Source organism: Physeter macrocephalus, chromosome 4, assembly GCF_002837175.3.
Source record: "Physeter macrocephalus isolate SW-GA chromosome 4, ASM283717v5, whole genome shotgun sequence".
Classification (NCBI taxonomy): domain Eukaryota; kingdom Metazoa; phylum Chordata; class Mammalia; order Artiodactyla; family Physeteridae; genus Physeter; species Physeter macrocephalus.
Genome location: NC_041217.1, coordinates 39,790,170 through 39,803,030, shown reverse-complemented (window position 1 = coordinate 39,803,030; position 12,861 = coordinate 39,790,170). Strand labels below are relative to the sequence as shown.

General features: G+C 40.7%; 1 protein-coding gene across 6 annotated transcripts in view; it reads right to left on the bottom strand.

Moving 5' to 3' along the window:
• DSTYK (dual serine/threonine and tyrosine protein kinase) overlaps positions 1 to 12,861 on the bottom strand; it is a 55,949-nt gene that overhangs the window by 27,014 nt on the left and 16,074 nt on the right. For all 6 annotated transcript variants that reach the window (XM_024133796.3, XM_024133798.3, XM_028488534.2 and 3 more), the window contains one exon: positions 5,672 to 6,060. In XM_024133796.3, coding sequence (XP_023989564.1) covers positions 5,672 to 6,060 — 389 coding nt within the window. The remainder of the gene's footprint in view (positions 1 to 5,671; positions 6,061 to 12,861) is intronic.

Genomic DNA, 12,861 nt, shown 5'->3' with positions numbered 1-12,861 from the left:
TAGTAAATTTGGGGGTGAATATTTTGCATAAATTTGTGATTTTTAGTAAGATACTTTGATTTGGGGTTGTGAAAGTATTAACTGCTGATAAATTAAAACTAACAGTGTCTGTATGGATCAACAGATCAGAATAGAGAGCCCAGAAATAAACCCACACACCTACGGTCAATTAATCTCCGACAAAGGAGGCAAGAGTATACAATGGAGAAAAGACAGTCTCTTCAGCAAGTAGTGTTGGGAAAGCTGGTAGGTCAGTCGCCCAAGACAATAGAAATAAAAGCAAAAATAAACAAATGGGACCTAATCAAACTTATAAGATTTTGCACAGCAAAGGAAAGGATAAACGAAAGGAAAAGACAACCTATACACTGAGAGAAAATATTTGCAAATGATGTGACTGACAAGGGCTTAATTTCCAAAATATACAAACAGCTTGTATAACTCAATAACAAAAAAACAAACAACCCAATCAAAAAATGGGCAGAAAATCTAAATAGATATTTTACCAAAGAAGACATACAGATGGCCAATAGGCACATGAAAATATGCTCAACATCACTAATTATTAGAGAAATGCAAATCAAAACTATAAGGAGGTGACAGAGGAATGGATAAAGAAGATTTGGTACATATATATAATGGAATATTACTCGGCCATAAAAAAGAACAAAATAATGCCATTTGCAGCAACATGGATGGTCCTAGAGATTGTCATACTGAGTGAAGTAAGTCAGACAGAGAAAGACAAATATCATATGATATCACTTATATGTGGAATCTAAAAAAATGGTACAAGTGAACTTATTTACAAAACAGAAATAGAGTCACAGATATAGAAAACAAACTTATAGTTACCAGCGGGGGGAAAAGGGGGGAGAGATAAATTGGGAGACTGGGATTGACATATATACACTACTATATATTAAATAGATAACTAATAAGGACCTACTGTATAGCACAGGAAACTCTACTCATTACTCTGTAATGACCTATATGGGAAAAGAATCTAAAAAAGGGTGGAGATATATATGTATAACTGATTCACTTTGCTGTACACCTGAAAGTAACACAACATTGTAAATCAACTATACTCCAATAAAAATTTAAAAAAATAAATGAATAAAATAGATCACAACAGCAAAACAAAACTGTAATGAGGTACCACCTCATACCAGTCAGAATGGCCATCATTAAAAAGTCTACAAATAACAAATGCTGGAGAGAGTGGAAAAAAGAGAACCCTCCTACACTGTTGGTGGGAATGTAAATTAGTACAGCCACTATGGAGAACAGTATGGAGGTTCCTTAAAAAACTAAAAAGAGAGATGCCATATGATCCAGCAATCCCACTCCTGGGCATATATCCAAAGAAAACTATAATTTGAAAAGATACATGCACCCCAATGTTCATAGCATCACTGTTTACAATAGCCAGGACATGGAAGCAACTTAAGTGTCTATCGACAGATGAATGGATAAAGAAGATGTGGTATATATACACAATGGACTACTACTCAGCCATAAAAAAGAACTAAATAATGCCATTTGCAGCAACATAGATGGACTGAGAGATTATCATAGTAAGTGAAGTAAGTCAGAAAGATAAATATCATATGATATTACTTACATGTGGAATCTAAAATATGACACAGATGAACTTATTTATGAAACATAAACAGACTCACAGACAAAGAAAACAAATTTCTGGTCACCAAGGGGGAAAGAGAGTGGGGGAGGGATAAATTAGGAGTTTGGGATTAGCAGATACAAACAACTATATGTAACACAGATAAATAACAAGCTCCTACTGTATAGCACAGAGAACTATATTCAGTATCCTGTAGTAAACCATAATGGAAAAGAATTTGAAAAAATATACATATATGACTGAATCACTTTGCTGTACAACACTGTAAATCAAGTAAAAAATTATAAATCAGATTAAAAACTTAATTTTTAAAGATTAAAAAATAAAAATACCAATGTCTGTATGAAATTACAAACAGATTATTTCCATTGATGGCTAACTGATTGAGGGTTATAAAGAGAAAATTTTACTACTCCAAATGGTTAAGAGTTCAAAGTAGTAAAAAAAAAAAAAGTTTATTTGCAAGTCATTAGACCTTTCCTGGAAACATTAGTCTACTTTAGTTCCCTGAAATACACCCTACCAGACATCACCATGAGCCAGTAACCATGACAGTGTGTGGCAGCCTGGCTGCCAGGTGACATGTACGTTTGTCCAAAGGGCCAGAAAACACCTGGTAGGGATAAACAGGCTATTGATTAGAGCAGAAAACTGAACGCTATGAAACTGCCACAGAAAATGAAATGCCACTGCTAGGCTGCAGGAATCCCATCTTAGGCTGAGGAAGTTTAATCATCTCTGCTTCTTTTTATTCCTTTTCTTATAGGTGTTCATAGGGAAAAACATATACACACTCACACATCAGATTGAGGCAACTCTAAAGCAGACAGCTGTGTTCCACTGGACTTGTAAAAGGAACAGAAAAGAAAAGGAGGTGATGTATGTACCAGAAAGGGGGTGAAGGTTAGGAAGGGGAAGTATGTAAATGGAGACAGAACTAGTGAATATAGTGAATGGTAAAATGTGTTGCCAGCTGGAAAATCACTATGTTTTAACACTAAATGAGGTTTCAGAAACTAACAGCTTGATAGTATTCCTCTATTATTGAATTATGAACTGAGAATCTCAGGGGACCCAGAGCTAAAAAGCTGGGAATACTGTGGTATTTCATGTGGGTACCATGTGAGTTGGCCTATTCCAGAACAAATTGAAAATGGCTAATTTATGAGGCCTTTAAAGTATTAGAAGAATGACCATTGTATAAGAGGGTAAGGGGAAATTCTGTTTTAATAATTTGACAGTTAAAAATGAACATCTCACTTCCCCTATTTCAATCTTGGTTTCCTTTAGCTAAATGTTTCCTTTCTTTACCACTCCCTTTACAAACCAAATGGAAGGGCTGTTGAGAGCTAACTCCCTCGTCCTAAATATAACTGGAGCTAAAAAAAAAGATTTTTCTCAGTGGCACAAAGAATCTTCAAGGTAGTTAGGAAATGCTCCCAGCAGTAACACACCTGAAAGTAACACAACATTGTAAATCAACTATACTCCAATAAAAATTTTAAAAAATAAATGAATAAAATAGATCACAACAGCAAAACAAAACTGTAATGAGGTACCACCTCATACCAGTCAGAATGGCCATCATTAAAAAGTCTACAAATAACAAATGCTGGAGAGAGTGTGGAAAAAAGAGAACCCTCCTACACTGTTGGTGGGAATGTAAATTAGTACAGCCACTATGGAGAACAGTATGTTGGTTCCTTAAAAAACTAAAAAGAGAGTTGCCATATGATCCAGCAATTCCACTCCCAGAGTAAGCTGAGCATCCCTGATACACTAAATGGAGACAGGAGCCTGACTATAGTGATTGAGCAGGGCCTGAGGGCCTCAAAGGCTGCTAAGGCCCCTCTGAGGCTCAACATCAAGGGATTCTAAAGTTAGAAATGCTGTTTCCACATCAAAACCACTGGAGTATAAAGCAGATCCGGAGAAACACTGGCTAAGGAAGCCTCACAAACCACATGAAACAGAACAATGAGAGGCTGGAGAATTCCACAAGAAAAGAGAAGAATATTTCTCAAGAAAGAGAATATATATTTCAACTGTGCAGAGAGAAAGTTAATTAGGTATCTCAGCTTCCCTCCCAGCCAAGTAGCCTTCTTAACTGTTAACTCAGTTTGAGTGCTTACTACATATACCTGGAGCAGCGCTGGGAACTCTCACCAGTAAGATACGTGCTCAGGTATGCACTTGGGAAATGGCTCTCACTTTCTTTTCTGTGACTTTATCGCCTCAATTCATGGGACAAAAGTAAATGAGCATTAAAAATTAAAACCAATAAAATGAAGGGACACAGAAAAATCAATCGAATAATATGCCTGACCTGCAGATGGCTTTGTTCACATTCCAAGACTGTTTACAAAAGGCAAGAACAGGAAAAACCACCACCCAACCAATAGCAGTCATTTCAGCTACTTAACAGTGTTTTTTAAGTTGCAGGTCATAATACATTAAGTCAGATCATCAATTTAGTGGGTTGCTACCATCACTTTTTTTAAAAGGAAGTCAAACAGAATAGAGAAGAAAATACCAGTGTGTTTTGCAAGAAGTAAAAGTATTGTCTCATGAAACTTTATTTCAAATGTATGCTTGTATATATGTACTGGGTCCTGATAATAAAATGTTATTTCTTAGAGTGAATTAAAATCTAAAAAAGTTTGAAAACCACCAAGCTATTGGAAACTGAAGGAACTAGACCAGAGCAGAATACTATAGAGATTGTGTATGGATCAAATACTTATGAATTGTGAAGAAGTTTGTGGGTCAACTGAGCAGGCTCAGTCAAAAAACAAAGATCACTGTCAGAGCTACTGTCAAGAGTTATCCAAGAACTCTAACATCGTCCTGGAGCTAAGCAGTGCATGCTCCCAGTCTGAACACAGAGGAAAGCCACCACTGAAACTGAGCTGAGAGGAAATGCTGGCTGGTATACGTAGCCCCCTCTAGCATTTATCAAGATAAAAGAAATCTGGACTCTGGAAGGAAATGAGATGACAGTTTCTACTTCTAGAGGATCATAGGCCGAGGCCACAACCAAAGGACTCACTCACTGACTGAGAGAGCAAGCCTTCTAGAACAGGGGTAGGTGAAGAGAAGAAGAAACCGTTCTCCTAGTCCTGCCAAACTAGCCCTTCCTTCCTGGCACAGCTGACCGAGGTGATGGACTCTCTGTTTTGAGCATGTCTGCATTCTTTTATTCCTACCAGCTCCTGATCCCTGACAGAGTCACCTTCCCTGCCCATCCCCCCCATTCTCCTGACCCCCAACATAGTCACATCCTCTGCTCATCCCCATTGGGCCTTATCAAATAGCCCAGTCCTAGCTATACAGTAGCAAGGGAAGCCCTGCACAAGAGACAAGTCCTTCCTAAATGAAGATCTGAATACCAGATAGACAGTATGATCTTTTAGGAGATGCCGCAAGACCCGTGTTCTGTTTGGGAGTTGGAAGAATATCTTTGAGAAAAGCAAAGATATTCTTCAGGTGACGGGATCTCCATATCTCCTTACATTGAGCCAGACCTGTCCTCAAGTTCTGAACTCCCTTAGAAAGTAGGAGACATGATCTGTCCCACTTAGTAAATAATGACAGGTCTAAGGAAAACTTCAAAAGTTCTTCACTTGTTCTCAACTCAAATAAGAACATTAATCTTATTTGCACCTCTCAGAAAGGGATGGCTAGAGACAATTCTAGCAACACCTTCCTGCTAAGAAATGAAACAAGGATTTCTAACCCTGATCCTAATTCTGTCAAAGCACACTGAGATGCAAGTAACACATTCCTTCAGTTTTAGACAGGGATTAAGCAAATTGCCCAGGGCCTTGCAGCATGGTAGTAGAGGCAGCAATGGGCACTGCTACAGCCTTGTCTGGTTTTCAACTTCCTAGATCATGTTCCTTTGACTCTATCAGCTGATGCTCAGAGCCCAGAGTACATATTGCCAGACTACTTTCTGAGAAAGCTCAAATACAAGGAAAGCTGGTATTTATCTGTGCGTCTATATAAGTATGAGTTTGGTACCTGTAAGAGAGCATGGTGCATCGTCACCTCCAGTTCGGCTAAAACATGGGCAGCATCCTCACTGTCCTCTTGGACCTCCAGGTCCTCCTCAGGGATGGTCTCCCAGTTGCCCTGGTGAGCAACCAGCGTGTGCACTAGTTCATACTGGCCAGGGAGTGCCAGGCTGACCCGAGTCTGAGTCCCATAGGTGAAGCGGAGGCGCCGAAGCTTACAGTTCTCCTCACTGCCCAGCTTGGTGGTGGGAAGCACCTGCACCCCCAAGAGCAGGTTCAACAGCTGGCACTTGACATTACAGTCCTGGCCGAGGATCAAGATGCAGGGGAGGCAGTCCACAATCTGCTGGAGGTACTTCTCTTCCTTAGGTGGGAAGGAAATGCAGCTCAGCTGGCCTGGTTGGGGAAGGGGAGGGTGGAGGAGAAAGGAGTACAGAGAGAAGAGTGAGGAGGGGTACGGAGAGACTGCCAGGGAGATCCCATTAGGATGTCAGGCTCCTAGAAAAGTAATTTCTAGGAAGCTCTTGGCTGAAGGAGATACCAGGAAAACATCCCAGTCAGAAAAGGTTCCTCAAATATCAAACAGGATTCCCCTCTCTGGCTCATTCCCAGAACAGTTGTTTCTATCCAGAAAGGTGGCAGTGACCTGATCTACCCTCCCCTCTCGTTCTTCAACCAGTGGAGGGACAGCCTAAGGAGTTTACAAGGACTCAAGTACAAGATCATTAAATTGACAAAGCCAGAAAAGACTACACTAACTGCGATGTGAATCCAAGAACCGAATATATCAAAATGAAAACCTTCCTTGTGACACACGATCTAATACTTGAACATATAAAGGCCCTTTAAAATGACTACCACATGCAGTTTTAGCTTATTTTCCTCATTTATAACATATTTTATAACTAAATGTATGAGCCAGTCTTTAAATACGCATGTATTGAAATAAAATGTTATTCAAGTGTGCATAAGCTCTAGAATCTTTTCTGGTTCATTTCACTGATGGCTGGTGACAGCATCCCAGATGCCAAGTCATCTGTTTTCTTAAAACACTGGGTGCTCAATTGAGATCAATATCTCCTAATCAAATCACATTCTTTCAGTTTATGGAGGACAAGACCCTGAATAAGACAAAGGGAAAGAACTACCTGTTAGGATAAAATCCTGGCAAATCTAGGAAGAGATGTGATCCATCTCAGAAATATCCTTTCAGGACACCACACTCATCTAAACAGATCAAATAATACTCAAGAGAAAACAAGGGACTTCCCTGGTGGCACAGTGATTAAGAATCTGCCTGCCAGTGCATGTGACACGGGTTCGAGCTCTGGTCCAGGAAGAACCCACATGCCTTGGAGCAACTAACCCCGTGCGCCACAACTGCTGAGCCTGTGCTCTAGAGCCCATGAGCCACAACTACTGAGCCTGCATGCCACAACTACTGAAGCCCGCGTGCATAGAGCCCATGCTCCGCAACAAGAGAAGCCACCACAATGAGAAGCCCGTGCACTGCAATGAAGAGTAGCCCCTGCTAACTGCAACTAGAGAAAGCCTGCGTGCAGCAACGAGACCCAATGCACCAAAAATAAATAAATGAAAATAAAAAATAAATTTAAAGTTTTTTTAAAAAGAGAGAAAACAAAAGTCTTCCTAAAGTATGAGAACATCTATTTGGGAAAAATAACCAGAAATCAGTTGACTAGAACTCTCATATTCTGAACTCAATCACTCCCCAACTTGTTCAGTGCCAGTGCCTGCCCAAGTCTAAGATTCAGGCAACTTTGTGTTTGTCCAGAAAGGCACAGACACACGGTTCTTAGGCTGTTAGAAGTCCAATCTCGGAGCCAAATACATACATCTTAATTGAAACTTAGGGTGGTACCAAGTGAAACAGTATTTGCTTTAGTCACTTAACCATGAGCTGTTCATTTTGTTTATGTAATTGAAGCAAGAGAGGCCTGATTCATTTAAGAGGTTGTCCTACTTCATTCAGACTCTACCTATCCTGCTTCAAACTCAGTATTTCAAATCCTCAAATCTTTTTCTCTCCCACAAATGGCACCACCAAAAGATTTAAGGAAGTTGGCTTTCACCCAGCCCCCTTTATGAATTTCATTAAGCCCTTCCTTTCATATCGGCCTATAATTACATCACCTGGCCAGCATATGTAAACCAGTAATATGAGACACTGAAACAGGAAATCTATTCTCCTGGGACAGAGATGAGAAAGCAGAGTGTTAACTGAGTGCCCAATTCTGTGCAAGGTATTTACTAAGCGCAAGAGAAAAACACCAGACAACTGGTCTAATTTTTGACCCACTGATACAATCTAAAAGCAAGGGGACACAGACAATTGCTGTGTGACCACTTAGCAAATAGTGAGTCCTGAGTCCCTTCATATTTTATTGACAACTAAACAACACTTACCACAGTTGTCAGGGAGGAAAAGCAATTTTCCTCTACCCTTTTAGTTTCCTCTGGCTGGGTCTAAGAATTAAATTGACATGAGACAGATTACCAGGAGAAAATGAAATTTAATTAGGTACACATGGGGAATCCGAATATGAGATTCCAAAGATGGGTTAAATGAGATACATATGTCATCCTGGACTAAGGAGAGGGGGTAGGGGGCTGGGTCTTCAAAGGGAAACAAGGCAATTCACAGTAAGAACGAAGAGTAAATGTTTGGTAAACAAATGTTTGCTGGGCCATCCAGAAACAATGGGACAAAGAGAGGACTTTGACCAAACAGGCCTTGCTAGGTTCCTCCTCTGACTACTACACCTGGTTCATATTACACTGTAGCTAGCCCTGGTGATAGCTCTCTTTCTGGGATAGGCCCTCTATCTAAATTCTTTTAGGCAGTTAAGGCAGAGGAGATAAAAGCTCTTCCTGAGCCTTTTGTTTCTTTAAAACAACCAAGCCTAAAGTAATCTTCATACCACAGAGACACATTTTGGGATGGCAAATTTTGCTCCCCTATACAGACTATTCTAGTTGTATGTTTATAATTACCAAAAGCAGGAAGAACCATCATATTTCCCTCTGAATCCTCAACACCCAACACAATGACTAAAAAATAGTTAGTGCTTTGTTATACACTTGCTTGCTCTGTGTAAGAATCCATTTACCATGGAGAATTGTCTACAGAAAGCCATAAGTGGTTCTACTAAGTACTCAGAAAAGTCCAGTAGCATGATGAACAGTCCGGTACCATGAATAGTATAGGAGCAACTGTCATTCCTAAAAACCTCCTTCATCTCAACATGGAGAGTAGAGGTGGACAACAGACTAGTACCTCCCCATTCACCTGCAGACCACAGTCTCAGCCTGAGCAGTGAGAAGTCCAGTTAGATTCACTCTTATCTACCCTTCCTGTTCTTTCTCTTTTCCCAGTCTTCCTCAGATCTCAGACGGGTGTCCAAACTCCTATAACAAAAGTTATAAAAATAAGCCTAAATAAAAGCCGTAATAAAAATAAGCTTAAATGAGTTTTGTGACTGCTGCTGCTGGGAGAGCAGGTAACAGAGAACAAAAACCAACTAACCATTTTGCAGGACCAGAGCGAGAGATCTCAACACCTCTGAGACCTCAGGGTCAACTATAGGAAAGCCAGTAAACCATGCTGCATTGGCCAGAACCACAGCGGACATACCCCATTACTCATCTGGTCCAAATTATCACATTCCCGTCTCTGTAGTGACAAAAATAGTCACTATAAATAAACCCGCTAGAATCAAACAACCATAGGCCAGTGCAATGGGAGAGGGGGCTGACAGCGAAACCAGTTCTAATTTTCGTTTCCACGCACTCTGCTAGGGTTCTGCGTGCAACCCACTGGACTGAGAAAAGGTCTTCAAAATGGATATCGCCATCTGTCTTTCAAAACGTCATTATCCAAGGCCTTTGCTTCTCCCACTAATCTTTAGCTTTTTCATTGCTCTTCAACGTGTCTACAAGATTTGAACAAGAGCATGGAGAGAAATGAAGCTGAAACGAGATCGTTTCACTCCTTGCTACTCTCGGCAAATGCGTCGGTGAGGGAGGAGCGCAGCGAGGGAGCGGGCAGAGCACCAGCCGAGAGCAGACGCTCTGATCCCGGGCTTCACCACTGCCTGGCAATCTACTTGTTTCTCTCAGCCTTGGATTTCTCATCTGTGAACGAAGGGACTTGGATTAGATCATCTTTAACACCCCTTCCAGTTCTGAAATTCCAGGATTCCATCAGGTTTTAAATGTTGAAAGAAAAATAACTGAGGGGGATGGGCAGTTGGTCTGACTGTTTTTATTTTAAACTGTATGTGAATTTAATTACTTGAGCTCTCCCTGGACTACTATAACGGCAGATCAAAAGCTGACTGAACTAGCCAGGGGCTCTGAGGACCTACCAGGCAGTTTTAGCAGTTTTCTTAAGAAGAGATTAAAAACTGTAGACTGACGGTAGGAGGGAGGAAGAAAATCTGTTTCAGAGCTAGAGCAGCTGCCTCACTGACAGTTAAAGGACTTTCGAGTTAATCAGGTTTTCTTTTGTAATTAATATAACAGCATCTGCATATGGGGCTGCCGGAAGGTAACAGCACGGCCTCTCAGCTGGAGCACACTAACCCTGCCAACTCTGGCTGCAGGAAAATTCAAATCCAGTTGTCTTAAATGCAAGCCAAGACTTTTTTTTTTCCTTGATGATTTTTTTTTTACAATTAAAAAAATTATTTATCTTTGGTTGCATTGAGTCTTCGTTGCTGCGCGGTGTGTGGGCTTCTCACTGCGGTGGCCTCCCTTGCTGCAGAGCACGGGCTCTAGGTGCTCGGGCTTAAGTAGTTGTGGCACGCGGGCTCAGAAGCTGTGGTGGCGCTTCGGCCCAGCAGCTCTGCTGCATGTGGGATCCTCGCGGACCAGGGCTCGAACCCGTGGCCCCTGCGTTGGCAGGCGGACTCTCAACCACTGCGCCACCAGGGAAGCCCCTTGATGATTTTTAAAAACAGATGATCTCTTCCAATAAAGATGTTAAAAAAAAAAAAAACAGATTATCTTGATTTGCGTTACTTCTAAACAAACGTTTCAAACTACAAATAGAAGAGCAGCTAAAGCAGCAATGCATTTTGTTTATCTGTTTTAGATAATGAAGGGGAACGAAATATATCATCCCAAAATATGCCTCTTTGACATATTATTTTGAACAGGTTATTTTTAAGAAACAGCAGACACACGTGAAGCTCTGGAAACTGAGATGTTACCCTTTCGTAAGAGACATATTTAAAAGAGAAATCTCCATTTGTAAGGGTGTCTTCCTCCAGTACCAGGAAGAGGAGGGCTCAAAATCTCTAGAAACTCTTATCAATGCAGAAAGCAACCACTTAAAACTGCATAACAACCTTACCCTTCTTTACTGTGCTTCTCCTGATAACCGCCCATAAATGACTCCCCCCACCTCACCCCACCCCAGTAGTGTTTTATCTTTAGCTGGAAATCGTATTTAAGGTAGTGGCTTGGGCCACTTTGGAGTCACGCAGTTTTTCCAGGGTATCTCCCATATGTACAGGAGGTACACATGTTATTAAATTTCTGGTTGGTTTTCTCCCATTAATCTTTTATAACAGGGGTGTCTCAGCCAAGAACCTAGAAGGGTAGAGGGAAAATGATATTTCCTCCCCCACAATAATATTTACTGAGCCCTTTCTAAGTACATCACTTTATTTGCCCCATTTCATTTAATGCTCACAGTTCTACCAGACATAAACTATTATCATCCCCATTTGTAGATAAGGAAGCAGTAGCTTAAAAGGCAAAACAGAACAAAAAAGAAGCCATGTTTCTCCATTTCTCTAAGCAGATAAAAAGTGCAACACAGGGCAGAGTAGGAACAGTTCTTAAGTCACAGGGGGCCAGGTGAATACTTAATGGTAAATAATGTCCCTGAAGGGTGGCAGAATATGTCATCCCCCAAAATGCCACTTTGGCATAAGGATTATTTTGAGCTAAAGGCACTCGACAAACAGCAGGTATAAGAAGGGCGCTCTGACCTCCCCTTTATCTTCCTGAAAGCAAGAGATAAAACCCCCGTTGGGAAGATGTCCTCCCTATAACAGAAGGAAAACAACATTTTTATCACCAGAGACTGGGAGTCGAGATCAAGAAAAATCTGTACAAAATAAGCCTTGTTAAACTAGCCAGTACCTTCCTAGTTACTTTCCCACTGTTAACTGCCCTAGCCCAAGTCCCTTCGTCTTGTCACACTTTCATAATTTACTTCTTTGCCCAGTTCAACTCTGTTTCTTTGGGTCTTCATTCTTTTGTGGGGACTCCCATGTACATGTAAAATTTAACAAAGTGCTTATGCTTTTCTCCTGTTTATCTGTCTTATGTCAGTTTAATTCTTAAGCCCAGCTGGAGATAATAATAAGATAGAGGAGAAATTCCTCCTCCTCTACCCGCCCTACCACACTTTCTCCCAATGTGAGGACAAACACAACTTAGTAGTTGTAGGAACCCAATTTAAAGCAGACTGACAGAGTCCTTACGAAAACTGCCCAAGACGATGAGGCCTGGGAGAAAAAAACAGCATTACCACGAGCTGGTGAACACTTTTTAAAAATGTTATTGTTATTCTACCTAAGAGCTCTAGAGTCCCTTTTCTAAAAGAAACAGTAGGAACTTTTCAGAGAAACTTTTAATGTTCCTCTCATCAGTCTGTATTACCCTTTGGGTTGAGGTTAAGATTATTCTAAAAGGGGAGAATTGGCGGGAAGTAATGTTAATGACTTTTTATTTATTTATTTATTTCTTGAATTCTTGAATTTTATTTTTTTATACAGCAGGTTCTTATTAGTCATCAATTTTATACACATCAGTGTATACATGTCAATCCCAATCGCCCAATTCATCCCATCCCCACCCCCACCGCTTTCCACCCTTGGTGTCTATACGTTTGTTCTCTACATCTGTGTCTCAATTTCTGCCCTGCAAACCGGTTCATCTGTACCATTTTCCTAGGTTCCACATATATGCGTTAATATACAATGTTTGTTTTTCTCTTTCTGACTTACTTCACTCTGTATGACAGTCTCTAGATCCATCCACGTCTCTACAAATGACCCAATTTGGTTCCTTTTTATGGCTGAGTAATATTCCATTGTACATATGTACCACATCTTCTTTATCCATTCGTCTGTCGATGGGCATTTAGGTTGCTTCCATGAC